Raw genomic sequence first — 17162 nt, forward strand, 5'->3', positions numbered from 1 at the left:
GTGCCAACTCTCTTACTTAAAAATGAGGCTTGAATTTAATTTTTATATCAGGGTACCTCCAGTCTCAAGTGCTAAAGTTCAGTAATAATATCACTCTGGTGAACCACCACAAGAATGAACCTAAAATAAAAATTTCCTGGAAAATTTAAATTATCAATATGAAAATCAAAAGTGAGTCCTTAAATTTAGCATCTGGATGTATTTAGTAATGTTCCACCATAACAGGCACTGACAACAAATCCAAAGATTACCAAATGTTGAAACAAAGAGTAAATTCATGGAAATGTATTCTCTTTTTGCAACTATATGAAAGGCTGTTTGTTTTGGCACAATCTCTATGAATATAGAAGCAAGTAAGGGATGATGCAAAACAGAAAATGAGCAAATATTTGTCTCATCTTCATACAGCTAATTAAAAACTGCATACAACACTAATTAATTGAAAACAAAAATCTCACTATATATATGAAGATAGTAACTGTCCTTGAAAGAACAGATACCATTGACGACCGTGCAGCTTCTCTAGAATAAATGATAATTAATTGAAACCCTCAGCTGCCAACAGGTGTTGTTGAAATACCTCGATAGGGACAGCTGAAAATGTGTGCCTCGACCGGAACTCGAACCCGGGATCTCTTGCTTACATGGCAGACGCTCTATCCATCTGAGCCACCAAGGGCACATATGAATAGTGCGACTGCAGGGACTTATCCCTTGCACGCTTCCTGTGAAACCCACATTCCCAACTGTCCACAATCTACATACGTAATGTACCTAATAGATATTTGCCCATCCGATCATTACTTGCGCACACTAAGGTGATGATTCCCGTAAAAGTTCGGGAAACCTGTGCGCTTTCGCACAGATGACGGTCAATGGCTGGGTAGCCTTTAAAGGCTCTTACGGGAATCGTCACCTTAGTGTGCGCAAGTAATGAGTGGATGGGCAAATATTGGTTTGACACAGCTCTGCATGGTACTCTACCCTGTGCATGCTTCTTCATCTCCAAGTAACTACTGCACCCTATGTCCCTCTGAATCTGCTTCGCGTATTCATCTCTTGGTCTCCCTTTACAATTTTTACCCTCCATGCTGCCCTCCAATACTAAACTGGTGATCCCTTGATGCCTCAGAACGTGTCCTATCAACCGATCCCTTCTTCTAGCCAAGTTGTGCCACAAATTCCTCTTCTCCCCAATTCTATGCAGTACCTCCTTGTTACTTACATGATCCACTCATCTAATCTTCAGTATTCTTCTGTAGTACCACATTTCGAAAGCTTCTATTCTCATCTTGTCTAAACTACAGGGTGTACATAAAGTCCAGGAACACTTTCAGTTATTTATTGTACAAGAACTAAACATTGTACAGATGTCATACATGTTGCGTTTTGAAGAGAAACTCTGAAAGTTTTTTTTACAAACATTCGATATGCGAACCATGAGAGACCCGGCAGATGTCAATATGGTAATCGAATTCGTGCCATACCTGTCCCAACATGGCATCATCGACTGTGGCAGTCACTTCCTGTATTCGCTCCCGGAGATCTGCTACATCATGTGTTAGAGGCAGTACACACACCAGATCTTTAATGTGTACCCACAGAAAAAAGTCACACGGAGTGAGATCTGGTGATCAGCGAGGCCATTTCATGAAACAGCTGTCCATCAATGCAGCAGCTCCGTATTCAGGTACCCATGAACGCCTGGAATCCTTACCCAATCTGTTACCCCCGGAAACCATCCTTGTAACCATTGATGCCACTTCCTTATACACAAATATTCCGCACGTCCAGGGCCTCGCTGCGATGGAGCACTTCCTTTCACGCCGATCACCTGCCACCCTACCTAAAACCTCTTTCCTCATTACCTTAGCCAGCTTCATCCTGACTCACAACTTCTTCACTTTCAAAGGCCGGACATACCAACAATTAAAGGGAACAGCCATGGGTACCAGGGTGGCCCCCTCGTACGCCAACCTATTTATGGGTCGCTTAGAGGAAGCCTTCTTGGTTACCCAGGCCTGCCAACCCAAAGTTTGGTACAGATTTATTGATGACATCTTCATGATATGGACTCACAGTGAAGAAGAACTCCAGAATTTCCTCTCCAACCTCAACTCCTTTGGTTCCATCAGATTCACCTGGTCCTATTCCAAATCCCATGCCACTTTCCTTGACGTTGACCACCATCTGTCCAATGGCCAGCTTCACACGTCCGTCCACATCAAACCCACCAACAAGCAACAGTACCTCCATTATGACAGCTGCCACCCATTCCACATCAAACGGTCCCTTCCCTACAGCCTAGGTCTTCGTGGCAAACGAATCTGCTCCAGTCCGGAATCCCTGAACCATTGTACCAACAACCTGAAAACAGCTTTCGCATCCCGCAACTACCCTCCCGACCTGATACAGAAGCAAATTACCAGAGCCACTTCCTTATCCCCTCAAACCCAGAACCTTCCACAGAAGAACCCCAAAAGTGCCCCACTTGTGACAAGATACTTTCTGGGACTGGATCAGACTCTGAATGTGGCTCTCTAGCAGGGATACAACTTCCTCAAATCCTGCCCTGAAATGAGATCCATCCTTCATGAAATTCTCCCCACTCCACCAAGAGTGTCTTTCTGCCATCCACCTAACCTTCATAACCTCTTGGTTCATCCCTATGAAATCCCCAAACCACCTTCCCTACCCTCTGGCTCCCACCCTTGTAACCGCCCCCGTTGTAAAACCTGTCCCATGTACCCTCCCACCACCACCTACTCCAGTCCTTTAACCCGGAAGGTGTACACGACCAAAGGCAGAGCCACGTGTGAAAGCACCCACGTGATTTACCAACTGACCTGCCTACACTGTGAAGCTTTCTATGTGAGAATGACCAGCAACAAACTGTCCATTCACATGAATGGACACAGGCAGACAGTGTTTGTTGGTAATGAGGATCACCCTATGGCTAAACATGCCTTGGTGCACGGCCAGCACATCTTGGCACAGTGTTACACCGTCTGGGTTATCTGGATACTTCCCACTAACACCAACCTGTCAGAACTCCAGAGATGGGAACTTGCCCTTCAGTATATCCTCTGTTCTCGTTACCCACCAGGCATCAACCTCCGCTAATTTCAAGTTGCCGACGCTCATACCTCACCTGTCATTCAACAACATCTTTGCCTCTGTACTTCCGCCTCGACTGACATCTCTGCCCAAACTCTTTGCCTTTACAAATGTCTGCTTGTGTCTGTGTATGTGCTGATGGATATGTGTGTGTGTGTGTGTGTGTGTGTGTGTGTGTGTGTGTGTGTGTGTGTGTGCGCGCGAGTGTATACCTGTCCTTTTTTCCCCTAAGGTAAGTCTTTCCGTCCCGGGATTGGAATGACTCCTTGCTCTCTCCCTTAAAACCCATATCCTTTCGTCTTTCCCTCTCCTTCCCTCTTTCCTGACGAAGCAACTGTTGGTTACGAAAGCTTGAATTTTCTGTGTATGTTTGTGTGTCTATCGACATGCCAGCGCTTTCGTTTGGTAAGTCACATCATCTTTGTTTTTAGATATACGTATGTATTTATGTACAAAATGAAAAATGGGATGAAGTTTACCAAGGACACATAGTAGATGAGAAATTTAATTATTTCGTAAAAAGCTTCATACAGTGTTATGAATCTGGCTTTCCTTTACAATGGGTCCAGGAAAGTTGCAGTAGAATGCAGAAGAAGGATGGCTAGCATTTGGGATTAGAGTATCTTGTTCTAGGAAGAGATAGCTTTATTTAATGCAGAGGACTAGCTCCAATCTAGGCTTAATATGTATTACAAGCACTATTGCAGAATTCTTTAACATGTCATTAGAAAGGCAAAAACTTTGTGATTTGTGCAAAAAATTAAAAATTCTGAAAATAAGTCAAGGACCATTTGGAGTACTATTCAGCATGAAATGAGTGAACTTTGTAAACTAAATGACATTCGACTCCTTGAGACTGACAATATGAAATTCCAAACATTGACTATTAAATACAGTCAATTCTTCCTAACAGTAATTTCAAGCACAATACTAAAAATGGTCCATCAAAAGCGGACCCATGAGACTTACTTTGGCATTCAATGCATGATACTCCATCACTGGACATCAGTTTTGCAACCTTGTCCATTAGAGGGATCACAAACATCATGAAGAAGCTGTAACTCTTCTTGCTACAATAGTATTTTAACCAAAGTACATTACTGAAATCTTATGCTGACCTGGTAGTGCTGCCTCTGTGTTACCTTTGTAGCTAGTTGATGAGACAAAGTATGTTTCCTGCAAGACACCCTGCATAGTGCATAGCAACACTCATTTATAAAAGTGGAAATAACAGGGTTGCCACAGCTTCTGGAAACCAGGGAATTTCAAAGACACGAGGGCAATCAGAGAAATAGCGGGTAAATTTGGAAAGGGGGGGGGGGGACACTGGAAAAATCCCAGAAATGAAGTGCCATGCATCGTCACTTGCTGGGTGCAGCTGCGTATATGTGCCACTTCCCTACTCTCTCATTATTATTGCTTCTCCCTTTTCCATCACTCCCCTCCGTTTGCACTCAGTGCTGCCACCACTTTGTTTTGTTAGCCAAGAAGCTGCCGACGTTAGGCATGAGGAGTGGTTTGTTTGAATCTGATTCTCAGAGACTGTACATGGAGCTGCCTTAGACAGTGGCCATGTGTGCATGAGTTGTGTCTGAGTGATTTTGTGAATGTGTGTGCGCTCTTGCTTTATGACAAAAGCTATGGCTGAAAATTTAGTTGTGAGAGAATAATTGTCTTTTCTACACGCCTGTCTGTGGCTCAGCAATTGTCTTTATGGTGAGTTGCTACCCATCCTCATTATTATTAATTCTCAGAGTATTTGAACAAGTTATCTATTCCATGGACTGATCACTGTCTGTGGCTCGCGAATAGCTGGCCACATGAGTGGATTTCCTCGACAGGCCAATACTGCAGGCCATTTCTGCAGGTAACTGTAATGGATCAGGCCTGCTGATCTTAAGCCATTCGGTTCCCATTAATGTGCAGGTGCTACCCATTGGATCTAGTCTCACTGATCTGCCTGCAGGCCAGGTCTGTTTATGTGTGGTGTAATGCAGCAAATTTTCATGGTTTATCCATGGAACCAGGACTGTGATACTCCTCAGCAGGCCAGAGTCTATGGATGATGGATTTCAGGAATTGTGACTGTTTAACTACAAGTACATTGTACGGTGTGGTGTTTTATAGACATTTTATATGTTCTACTACATTTTGGCACTTCAATAATAGTTTGTGTGTTAGAAAGTCTGGATGATAAGAAGAAGAAAATTGTGTCAGTCACTGGTGGTTTGTGCACTATGTACTCATATATTTCTCGAAAGAAAAATCACACAATACCTGTAAATAAAATAATAGATGTGACACAGTGGGTAATAACCAGCAATAACAAACATAGTAGAACCAACATTTTGTTAGTGGTTACCTATAGTGTTGGTTTACACAAATGTTCCCTGCCTCATACACTTCTTTCAACAGGCCAACTTTTTTTGAGGTTATTTCTGAAATCAGTGAAGGTATTTTAAATCTCTCTTGTAACTCCAAGGAAATGCGTATTTTTGTCACCACTCACTTAAGTGAGCATGGGAAACCATCCCAAAACCACGCTCAGTTGTTCAGCCATTGCAGGGACTCGATCTGGATCTGGTTCACCTTTCTGTCTCACTTGCTAGTGCACGTTATGCTATACAAGCAGGTCCACTCAGAAAGCAGTACATAATCTCATGAGCCTCAAAGACTAAAAAAGAAAAATTACTTTCCCGAATAATCATGGTTGCACACAGCTGTGTTAATCAATTTATTACACACCAAGTTTTAGTTGTAAACAGATCATCTTCAGGTCTATTGTGACATCAGAATCAGATGTTTAAAATCCATACCACTATCAAACAGCATGTCTGTGTTTAACCATATATAGGGACCTGAAAAAAATCACATCTGCTATAATTGCAAAATAGATGCAGAAAACTGAAAATACCTCAATATTCAGAAACAGAGTAAAAGAATACCATCTAAGCTGTTCCTGCAGTTCACCAGAATATTTCATTTCATATATGTAAATTTCACCTAACTCTAATATTTGAATTCAATAGATGTTGACTTTGGCAGTACATAGACATTGGTAGCATGAAGTTCTGTAATTCAGAAATGATGACCATCATTGTCTGTTTGAATGTTTTAGTGCCAGTCATAATTTGTTGTTAGTATACTTTGCAGAAGTAGTCACATTTAATGTATTATTTGACTTATTCCACATCCAAAGATTCTCATTCTTGATGCATTTACGAAACATGCTGTGTGAATGAATGTGATGTAGTGTGCTGTTGACATTTGTACCATATTTCTGTCACTTCTGTTATTCTGCTTTGATATGTATCCCAGACAGAGAAACAATAGTCAGGAACTGACTAGCCACAAGTTTTGTAAGCAGTCTCCTTCGTAAGTCAAGTACAATGTCTAAGAGTTTTTTAATTCATTTGTCATGAGAAACAGCTACATGTATGTGCTTTAAGTGAATGATAATTGCATCTCATTCAGTGCCATAGTGATGGATAATTTAGACTCTTTTTTTAATAACAAAAATTTACTGCTGACATTAGCATGTTCACACACATTATAGGAGCTCTCTTCTGTTCACACACAGTAGCCTGCATTGAGTCAGTTTGGGCAGAGAGTCTGCTATCAGTCCATTCACTCCTACCTTGTAATGTGCAGACCTAGCATTTCACAATTATTTTAATGTATTATTTTTTTCTCATTGCCACGCCTTAATGAGCACCATTGTCCAGAGGGCTGCTTATAAGCCAACTGTTTCTCTTTTCTTTTTTTTTAATTATTAACAGTTACAGTTCCATTTCACTTTGTTAATTTCTTTACCTTTTATTATTCATCCAGTATAAATGTGCAAAAAATACAAATATCTTTTTCCTATTTGTTCAACATCTTGATACATTCTGGTTTCAATGTCTTTCTTAATATGCACTTCTTGTTGTATGAGGGTCACTCCAAAAGAAATACACACTAGTTTTGTAAAAATACAGTTTTCATTCTGCATGTATGAAAGTTTTACAGTGTGTAAATACATCCTTCCTGCTTGTTTTCAAACTTGGTTCAACCTGTTCCCGTGAGTGGCACCATCACAGAATGTCTTCAAGATGGCTGCTACACTTGACATTCGTCAGAAGCAATGTGCTGTCATAGAATTCCTGTGCTGTGAAAACGGAACATTGGGAAACATCCACAAGAGGTTGAAAAAGGTGTATGGAGATGCTGCTGTCGATCGCAATACAGTTAGTCGATGGGCAAGCAGGTTACGTGATGAAAGCGGGCACGGCAATATTGAGGATTGTCCTCGCAGCGGCAGGCCTCGTACTGCACACACTCCAGACAATGTGCAGAGAGTTAACGAATTGGTGACTGCTGACAGACGCATCACAGAGAACAAATTGTCACACTACGTTGGGATAGGGGAAGGAAGTGTTTGCAGAATACTGAAAGTGTTGGCGTTGAAAAAGGTTTGTGCCAGGTGGGTTCCCAGGAAGTTGACAGTGGCTCACAAAGAAACAAGAAAAACAGTATGCAGCAAACTTTTGGAACAGTACGAGAATGATGGAGATGAATGTCTTGGAAGAAGTGTGACAGGTGATGAAACATGGCTTCATCAGTTTTCACCAGAGACGAAGAGGCAATCAATGGAGTGGCATCATACAAATTCACCCAAGAAAAAAAAAATTCAAAATCATACATTCTGCTGGAAAAGTTATGGCTACAGTGTTTTTCGATTCCAAAGGATTCTTGCTTGTGGACATCATGCCAAGTGGAACCAGTATAAATTCTGATGCATATGTGACGACACTGAAGAAACTTCAAGCTCAGCTGAGTCGTGTTCAACCACATCAGCAAAAGCAGGATGTTTTGCTGTTGCACGGCCACATGTCAGTCAAAAAAACCATGGAAGTGATCACAAAACTCGGATGAACAACAGTGAAACACTTGCCTTACAGTCCTGACCTGGCTCCATGTGACTATCATCTCTCTGGGAAACTGAAAGACTCTCTTCGTGGAACAAGGTTTGAAGATGATGACTCCCTTGTGCACGCTGCCAAACAGTGGCTCCAACAGGTTGGTCCAGAATTTTTGCTGTGCGGGTATGCAGGCGCTGGTTCCAAGATGGCATAAGGCAGTTGAGAGGGAAGGAAATTATGTGCAGAAATGAAAATATTGTTCCTAAAGGATGTTGCTACACACTGTAAAACTTTCAAACATGTAGAATAAAAGATGGACTTTTAAAAAAATAGTGTGCATTTCTTTTGGAGTGATCCTCATAAATATTATTTCTTGTTACACATGCCTGTTCATTTGATGTGTCCTTTCGTTTATGATATATTTTTGTAACCCTGTTTCTTGAATTATCTGTCCTAGATTCTTGAATTTTTTGACCTTCGTTATATTAATGTTGTCTGTCTATAAAATTTTTTGAATGTTTTATATTGGCAACAAGTTTGGTTTTGTCTGCAGAGATTCTTAACCTTCTCTACTGATCACCTTTTCCGAAAGACTGACTTGTATTTCTGCATATGATAGATTTTCAAACAGTACAGAAGAATCATCTGCAGATGCCAGGCAGTTTATTTCGATACACTTTTTCTCTCTTCCCAGTTTTATTGGTGATACTTAATATTATTTTAATTGTTTATTCCAAATTCTTACTGTTTTTCCAAATAAGTAATTGAAAAATACTGGAGACAAGACATCACCTTGTGTCATATCTGTATTTGCACTGCCTGACAAAGAAAAGAAAAGAAAATAAATAAAAAAGAAAAGAAAAGAAAAGAAAAGAAAGTCATGCACCCAGAAGACATGGTCGGATGCTAATGCAACTTCGCACACATGCACACCATCAATGAGTATGCAAAGACTAGAGATGCAGTTTTCTGTCACAGGTAGAATGCTTATTAAGTGGTGTTTCTAGATCTGTTAAGGTGCTTAAGGGGTGTGAAGCACATCAGGTGTTGAGTGATCATTGTGCAGGACACAGAGATGCCACATACTTGTGTGAGACAACATTAGCAGCACCTGACAAAGTTTGAAAGGTCCCTATCATGGGTTTCCATTTGGCCGGATTCTGTCACACTGTAGCTAATGGCAAGAGCTTACTTCTCTAGCCGAGAATATTAGCACTAAGCATTGGTCAAGAGTTTGGATGCTAAAGAATCAGTCTGTCCATAGGTCCAATCTGTATGAGAACACTGCACCAGTCCCCTATGACCACTAGAACAACGGGCTTAGTGGGATGAAGATGCATTAAACATTTCTATCACTCAACAATGCTTTCCTCAATCATTGAAAAACAGTTTGACATTCCTGAGATCATGCAAAAGCAACATTTTTTCTGTGTAACCTGCGCGATGGGGTCACAATTTGCATTGGATTCAGAATGAAATGAATATAGTGAGTGTGTTTTTGTAGTACAGTTTGAAGTTCACTTACATTGTGAGGTGCTAGGAGGTCCCAAGTTGCAGTTATATGAGACTGCAAATGGTGGAAGCCATGAGTGTTAGTTACATGGTTCAAGTACTGAGCTTTAATTTGAAATTAAGAACACTCATATTTGTTGCACTTGAGACCAGAATTAGAGAAAAATGTGCTTCTCAGATTATGGAGATATTCCTTGGGAATATGACCTAGAACTGTAATATCATCTAAACATATTGTATATGAAGGCACTGTAGTGGTTAGCTGCTGAAAATTTGCAGGTGCTGAAGCACTATCAAAAGGCAAATGTAAAAATTTGAATAACCCCATGTGGGTGCTGATCACAAAAAATTTCTGAGACTAGTTGTCCAATGGAATCTGCAAATAGGCATGCTCTAAGTCTGTTTTAGAGAAGAAGTCGTATGCTCCTAGCTGCTTATCTATCAGTTCATTAGGCCATGTTAATGGAAATGAGTCAATCACTATTTGAGGATTCATTGTTGATTTGAATCAATGCACAATTTTAAGACACAAAATGGTTTCCTGGTGACTGCAAGAAGAGATGCCCGCAGATTAGCTGGTACTGGAATGATTATGCCTTTGTCCTACTAGGATAACAATTGTTGTGACAGTTGATTTCTGATTGCCTGAGGCATCAGCAGTGCCTGATAAAAATTGAGGTTGCGCATCTTCCTTCATTGTAAAATGAGTCTCCAAATTGCTTTCTCTGCCTAGGCTGTGCTGAAAAAGTTCACTAAAGTCTGCAAAAAGTTTTGAAACACTGTCCTGCAGCACAGAAATATTCACAGAAAATATGTTGTCCTCAATGTGCAACCCAAAGAGATCAAATGAATCATTACCAAACAAGTTTTGATTATCCTTTGAACACAATACTGTGAATGAAACTGTCTTTGTAACCTTGCTTAAAGTGGCAGGCAGGCTACAAACACCAAGAACTGGGATATCTAGCCATTATAAAGAGAGAGAGAGTGGTCTCTACTATCAAACCTACTTTGCAGCACAGAAATGTGACGAGAGTCAAAGTCTACCGCAGTGCTATCATAAGAATCCTGCACCTTGATTAATTCTAACACTTGCTTCAAACATGAGTCCAGATACTTTAGTATTTGTTCCCTGATTGTAGAGTCTGACACATTCAGAATGGTAGTGCCTTGAATCATGGCATCATTGTAATACCCTTCTTATTCACACTTAAACTTGCAATGCCTGGTCACTCCTTGTAAACCAGATGTTTGTAAATTTGATGAGGTTTACTACAAAATAAAAAAAAGAAGACTTGTAATGAGCAGCAGCCATGTTCACTTGTCCACCAAAGAACTTGTCTCACACAGCAATCAAGAGCTCATAGTTTGTACTTTTGGTGTGGGTAGTGGGACAAAGTCCACACACCAGTCTATAAACTGTGATGCCTACTGTAGCACACCGCAATCAAGAGCTCATAGTCTGTACTTTTGGTGCGGGCAGTGGGACAAAGTTTACACGCCAGTCTATAAACTGTGATGCCTACTGTAGCGAAAAAATGCAGTTTTCTGTCCATACTTTGAATGTGATCTGCAGTGAAGTGGACACCAGCACAGTTTTCAAACCAGCCTTCCTGTTATGTGTCGAATGCGTGGAACTGTGGTGCACAGACAGGTGGAACATGTTGTGGTACTGCTTGGGGTGTTGCAAGTGATACAAATAAATTAGTTTGAAATATCATGTCTGTTATGAGTTGTTGGATTTGCTGGGCCTGCAGTTGAATAGCATGACACTTCCTGTGATACACTGGCCATGATACAATGCAAAAGACACTAATAGAAGACAGTGTAAACACTAGAGCTGTAAAGAATGTTCGATTAGAAGTTACAAACAAGAATATGCAAACAGCAGCCTCTGTAACAGAAAAACAATGAAAATAGTAAGCTGCACATTGTAATGGTCTGAAACACATAAACAAGTTCAGTATGAAAACAATGCCACAAGCAAGCACGGTGTTTGTCCAAGAGTCTGCAAGAAACACACACTAGCGTAGTATTTCTGTCCTGGCAAAACAGGAGTCCTCCAAAAATGTGCAAGCAAAGGACTGACCCCTGTGCCAATGTTGTTGTATCCTTTAATGATGCACGAGTTCTAGAGGCAAAAAGCCAAAATGAGAGGCACTACAACATTTATGTAAAAATTTTTTTCTTTACTCAGTGAGTCACTGAATACAAATGCAGTCAGAAACCAAATGCATTTCAGAAAGTCTTGTTCCATAACTTAGCCCATTATATTGTAGTCATTGGCTGGCATTGTTCACAATCCAGAAGGATTGTGGTAGCCTCTTACACTTACACGGCAGCACTGCCTTTGCTGAACAAGAGGAGTATCCATAGAGCAGCCGTTGGTTGACGGCTGTGGTTGATGTGTGGCTGCCTCTGGTGCCAGTACTTGTAACATCTGGTGCCAAGCTCAGAACTGCGTAGACATGCTTGGCATGGTGCCTATAACAAACAACACCATAATCAATCTAAATGTTCTGTCAGGGATGTGTACTCCAATTCTTGTGAATAAAAATCAATATCTAAAGCACTGTGCAATCTTGCTCAGGGGGAGGGAAAGAATTACAAATACCCTTTTTGGTCTTAGCAAGGTAGCCATTACTCTAGATAAATGTCATCTTTTACCCGTCTCTGTGATCTCAAGCATTTTCTTCCAAGAATAATTACTTCTCTCTGATCGAGACATGGGCTGACAAGATTGCCTTTGTACAGTAACTTTTTGTTGTGGAGGGAACAGTTATCCACTGGAGAAATTTTTTTCCTGTTTCAGTGATGAAAGAAACAAACATCCATAATTTTACGATTGATTTATTGTAGCTAGATGAGGAAAGTACTCTATTACACATATCGAAAAGTTTGTGACAGGAATGACATTTTTCCAATTTAATTACATTTAAGCACAGTGCATTGCTGAAGGGAAGTTGACAATACAATCCCTCTTTGATCTGTAAAGTAAGGACAGAGTTATCCCACTGGAAAGCTTAAGGAAAAGGGAAAAATTTCTTATGGTGGAATATTTTTATGAATCTTGTAAAATAAACTGTTGTGTCCTTATGAGAAGTATCGATATATGTGCTTACAAACTTACTGGCTATAACTCTTAGGAGGGAGAATGTTACGAAGCCTAACATGTTAGGCAAGGCATTGTCTTTCTCACTCATGTATACTGACCTTTTTGTGAACATACTCTCAGATGACATTGTCTCTTCACCCCCAACAGCTAGTTTCTTTTACAGGAAAGTGCAAGTTTAAAAATATGATAATAACTTACTTGTAAAGAGATTTTTTTGTTTTGATTTTTGTTGTTTTCATGTAAGGGAAACATCTACAATTGCAATTGCTTTGGTTGTCTGTCAGTGTACAGCGGCTCTTTGTGCCAGAGCTAGTCTCAAACACTGCAACAAAAATGTACGTTGAGTGTACATTGATTTCTTCAAACATATCGCATAAAGGAGATGATCAGTTATGTTCTTGCTAACTATGGATAAGAGTGATATACAAACATAATAATAATAAATGATGACATATTGCATGTTTGTAACTTTATATTTGTCTGTAGAGTACATTGAGTTATATTAAGAATGGAAAACACTGTATCATACTTCAGTTAATTTATATCCTGTTTCCAGACATTTGTAAATGTTGTAAAGTACAAACTAGACCTCATGAGGAAGAAAATGGAGACGGAGGAACGTGACGCAACAAGTCGTGCGAGTTTCAAGTGCCCGTCCTGTTGCAAAACATTCACCGATCTTGAGGTAAGGAAGGAAGGCGAACATTTTCTTAGTTCTTCAGCAACTGTTGATTCCTTTTCTGTTCTGCCTGTGTGGTTGTAAAGAAACCAATCATTTTTGTGACAAGACTATTGTATAATCTTGGTCACTCTGCCTCGTTTCAAATTTCCTTTGGTTTTTTGAGATTCACATAAGTAATTACTTTAACTATATGATGTGTCTGCTTTTATATTTTGTAGCTAATGTACGCAATTTGTTTGGGGCACAGATGACCATGCTGTTTGGCACACTCATTCACAAATAATAATAATCATCTACAGTTTTTCTTCTCCCCTTAATGTTCTTGCTTCCATTTCCAATAACATGTTGCATAATGATCGCATAACAAATTTGGTATGCATTTGGTATTTGGCGTATATGATGAAAACCTTTATGTTTACTGCACAAGGCATGGTGACTGGCAGAAGGTGCTTCATGTACTGTTGTCACTTATTTATTTTCCTGTTTAACTCGTGGATGGGGCATGAGAAAAATGATTATTGGTAGCTTTAGTATTCCTGCCAGCAGACATTGCAGTGGAAGCAGATGAGCTGACATGGTAGTGCTGCAGAGTAGTGCAGAAACCAGCCACGGATTGTGCAGTGATGCATGGTAAGGACAGATCTGCTGACAGAAATTTTACCGAGGGGTAGCATTAAGTTAAGTGGGGCAGTGCTTAAGCTGAGTTCAAACTCCGCGGATGTGGCATTGGTGCTTCGTGCTGACTGTTGTTGCTGAGTGCTTGGTCATAAGTCATCTGTGCTAGCCACATGCTGAGTCTCTTCCCTAGCATCTCTCTATGTGGGTTCTGACTCTCTGCTTCCGGTAGATTGTCTTGCATAGTGCATTTCATTTCCTCTCACTGAATTCTGATCCTCAGTTATTATCAAGCCGCCATTGGCCTGTGAAGTGCACTTACCAAAAGTGTTGTGTAGTGGCATTTTCACACCCATGCAGATACTAAAGTGATGATGAAGGACAGTCTTACATTTGTGCTGCCCCTATTTTTTGTTTCCATTTACCTGGTGTTATTTGGGCTACCATGGACCTGGCATTTCTATAGTACTGAGAGGAATAGTTGTACTTACAGAAGGAACAACAGCAGCAGCAGCATGAGCAGACGCAAGCACTGTTGAACCAGAATGCAGATTTTTTTTCCCACTGGTGGCGGGACAGGTACCTGTTGTGCAGTTTTCTTCCCCACCCCTGATGACATATGCTGGTTTCGATGAGCCTACAGAAAGGTGAGAGAATTACATGTGCCAGTTCTTGCTGCCCTGCCAGGTAAAATGTATCATCAATCCTGTTGATAAGGGTGCTTTATTGTTGTCCAACAGCACAGGTTTACATAAAGTTGTTCAAAATTTCAAGCCATCCACTGGGTGGAAGCAACTCCCTTTTGATGAGCTTTGTCACTCACTGACACAGTATTTTGGGTACCAAACCCATGTGTTGGTGGCACAGTTGAAGTTTAACCAGCATCACAAGTTTCCTGAGCAGTTATATGCAGACTGGAATTGCCGATTTGCAGGGCCTCTTGTGCAAGAGTCGTTTTGAGTGTCTCAAATGTGCTACCTCTTATGCATACTTGTTAATTCGGGATGTGATTCTCCAGTTAGTGCTTGATCCTGAGGTTCAGACTGTGGTCTTGATTTTGTGTGACCCATCATTAACCGACATTGCCCAGATTGTAGTATCACATGAGCTATCAGTAGAGGCTAGGGACATCCTTTCTGATAATTGTCAAGTGTCTTAATTAGGTGTGCATGGTAGAAAGCCCTTGATGTCGCATGCGCACCTCATGTGGTCTCACCTCTTGTTGAGTTGCAATACTGTTGACGATTTCAGTGCAGTGGCATAGTGGTGATGCTCACATTTGCCCAGGTTGCACTCGGCGAGTTTGTGTCAGTTGCAGCATCATTAATTTCCGCCTGTGGTGGTTTTCAGGTCCTTGGAGTCATTCTCCTTCTGCTTGTTGGCTGAGCCAGTGGCCCTTCCTCGATTGTAAATTGTTGCATGTTCACAGAGATTGCTTGTACACATGGAGGCCGTGTGTGGGGTATGCCTTCGGACAGGCCATATGGCAACTGTTTGTGGGTCGGTGGACTGCGAGTCAGTCATTGAATGCCTCTTGGTTTTCACTGGATTCTGGACTATCTCTGCATATCTTACTTATGTTGGTAATGGATCGGCAACTGGTCATGTTTCAAGTTGATTCGAGAACGACAGTCAGGCTACACACATGCTCTTGGGGTACCCAGAGTTGCAAGGGCTCTTCCACAGTTCCATGTGTTGTAACAATGTGGAATGACAACTTACATTGTTAGTGGTCACTTCACTGTTGGTACAATATATTTTTGGTTTAGACACCTTTTCTGTTTGTGTTTTCCCAGACCATTGACAAAGTGCATTTGTTTTCTCAATCCATTCCTTTTCATGATCTGGACTACTTACTCTTATTACACAGCCTGCTGTTTGAGTATTCTTTGGCCAGGCAGAAAACTTAGAGGGACATGTTTCTCTTAAGACATTGCCAGTACCTAAATTTTGTCACCCCTGTGGATCACCACTTTGGTGGTGATTCAGAATCCCAGTGGCGCCAAGCACCTTTGCAGTGATTTTAAACTGATGTTCAGTGCAGTGTGCCATGGATTCGTATCCAGTTTTACAGCAGGCGGAGTTGTTGGTGAAGTGTGGGAGGGGGCAGTGTTTTTCACACATTTGGTCACGGATTCATATCCTATTCCACAGCAGGTGGAGTTGTTGGTAGTCATTGGAGGGGGGGGGGGGGGGGGAGGCAGTGTTTTTCACGCTTCGACTTGTCAGTGTGTATCTGCAGTTGCTGTTGAACACCATTTTTTGGACTTTCTTAGCCCTCAACACCCCCTTTGGGCTTAGCCAGCTTAACTGTTTGCTTTTTGAAATCTTGTCTGCTCCTGGAATTTATCAATGGTATTTGGAGCAGTTGATTCAGGACATCGGCTGTTGTGTCAATTACCTTGTTGACATATCTGGTTAATGGACCTTACTCGAGAGGACCATTTATGAAACCTTCAGATGGTTTTCCAATGCCTTCTGGAGAAGGAAAAGTGCAGTTTTTGTCACCAAAGGTGCATTTTTTGGGTCATGTGCTTGGTAGAGATGGTTTGTCCCTACAGATGATGATGTGAAAGCCATTGTCAACTTTCCAGCACCAAAGAACTTGAAGGCCTTTGTAATGGGACATTCTCCTCTAGCATAACTTTTCCTCAACAGTAGTTGCCAATGCCAGTATTATGTTTTGAATTTTGGAAAGGTCAGTATTATCTCAGCTGTTTTTTCATATCTCAGCTGTTTTTCTGAAAACTTTCATACAATTTTATACATAATATGTTATGTTTCAAGCTAAAATTTATGAAAAGGAATTACTTTATTTTTGATGTTACAATTGATATGTACTAGTTCTGAATGTACAGTTAAATTTTTTTTAGAAACATTTTAAACTATGAATTATCTGGCACTCTTAAAAATTCTATTATTAATTAAGCAATCTAGTACTGTTTACTATGTTTATTTCTGGATTCATTTATGAAATAATAATTGAAATTAATAGAAATTCATTTGTCAAGAATAATTGTAAATCCTTTGGAATATGGTTATTACTGCAGAGTGAGAGTAGTAAGCATCCTTTGATGTGATCGGACGTATTTTTATATTTTGGGCAAACAATGTAATTTTGGCTTCTTAATGAGAAAATTCAAAAGATTGTATGACACACTAAAATATTACAAAATATATTAATGTAACAACAAAAAATTCTTCAACAACAATCTTCAAA

At 40.5% G+C, this 17162-nt stretch overlaps 1 protein-coding gene across 1 annotated transcript in view; it reads left to right on the forward strand.

Moving 5' to 3' along the window:
* LOC126418449 (general transcription factor IIE subunit 1) overlaps positions 1-17162 on the forward strand; it is a 71769-nt gene that overhangs the window by 22033 nt on the left and 32574 nt on the right. Inside the window, exon 3 of the mRNA XM_050085213.1 lies at positions 13202-13330. Coding sequence (XP_049941170.1) covers positions 13202-13330 — 129 coding nt within the window. The remainder of the gene's footprint in view (positions 1-13201; positions 13331-17162) is intronic.

Source organism: Schistocerca serialis, chromosome 9, assembly GCF_023864345.2.
Source record: "Schistocerca serialis cubense isolate TAMUIC-IGC-003099 chromosome 9, iqSchSeri2.2, whole genome shotgun sequence".
Taxonomy (NCBI): Eukaryota; Metazoa; Arthropoda; class Insecta; order Orthoptera; family Acrididae; genus Schistocerca; species Schistocerca serialis.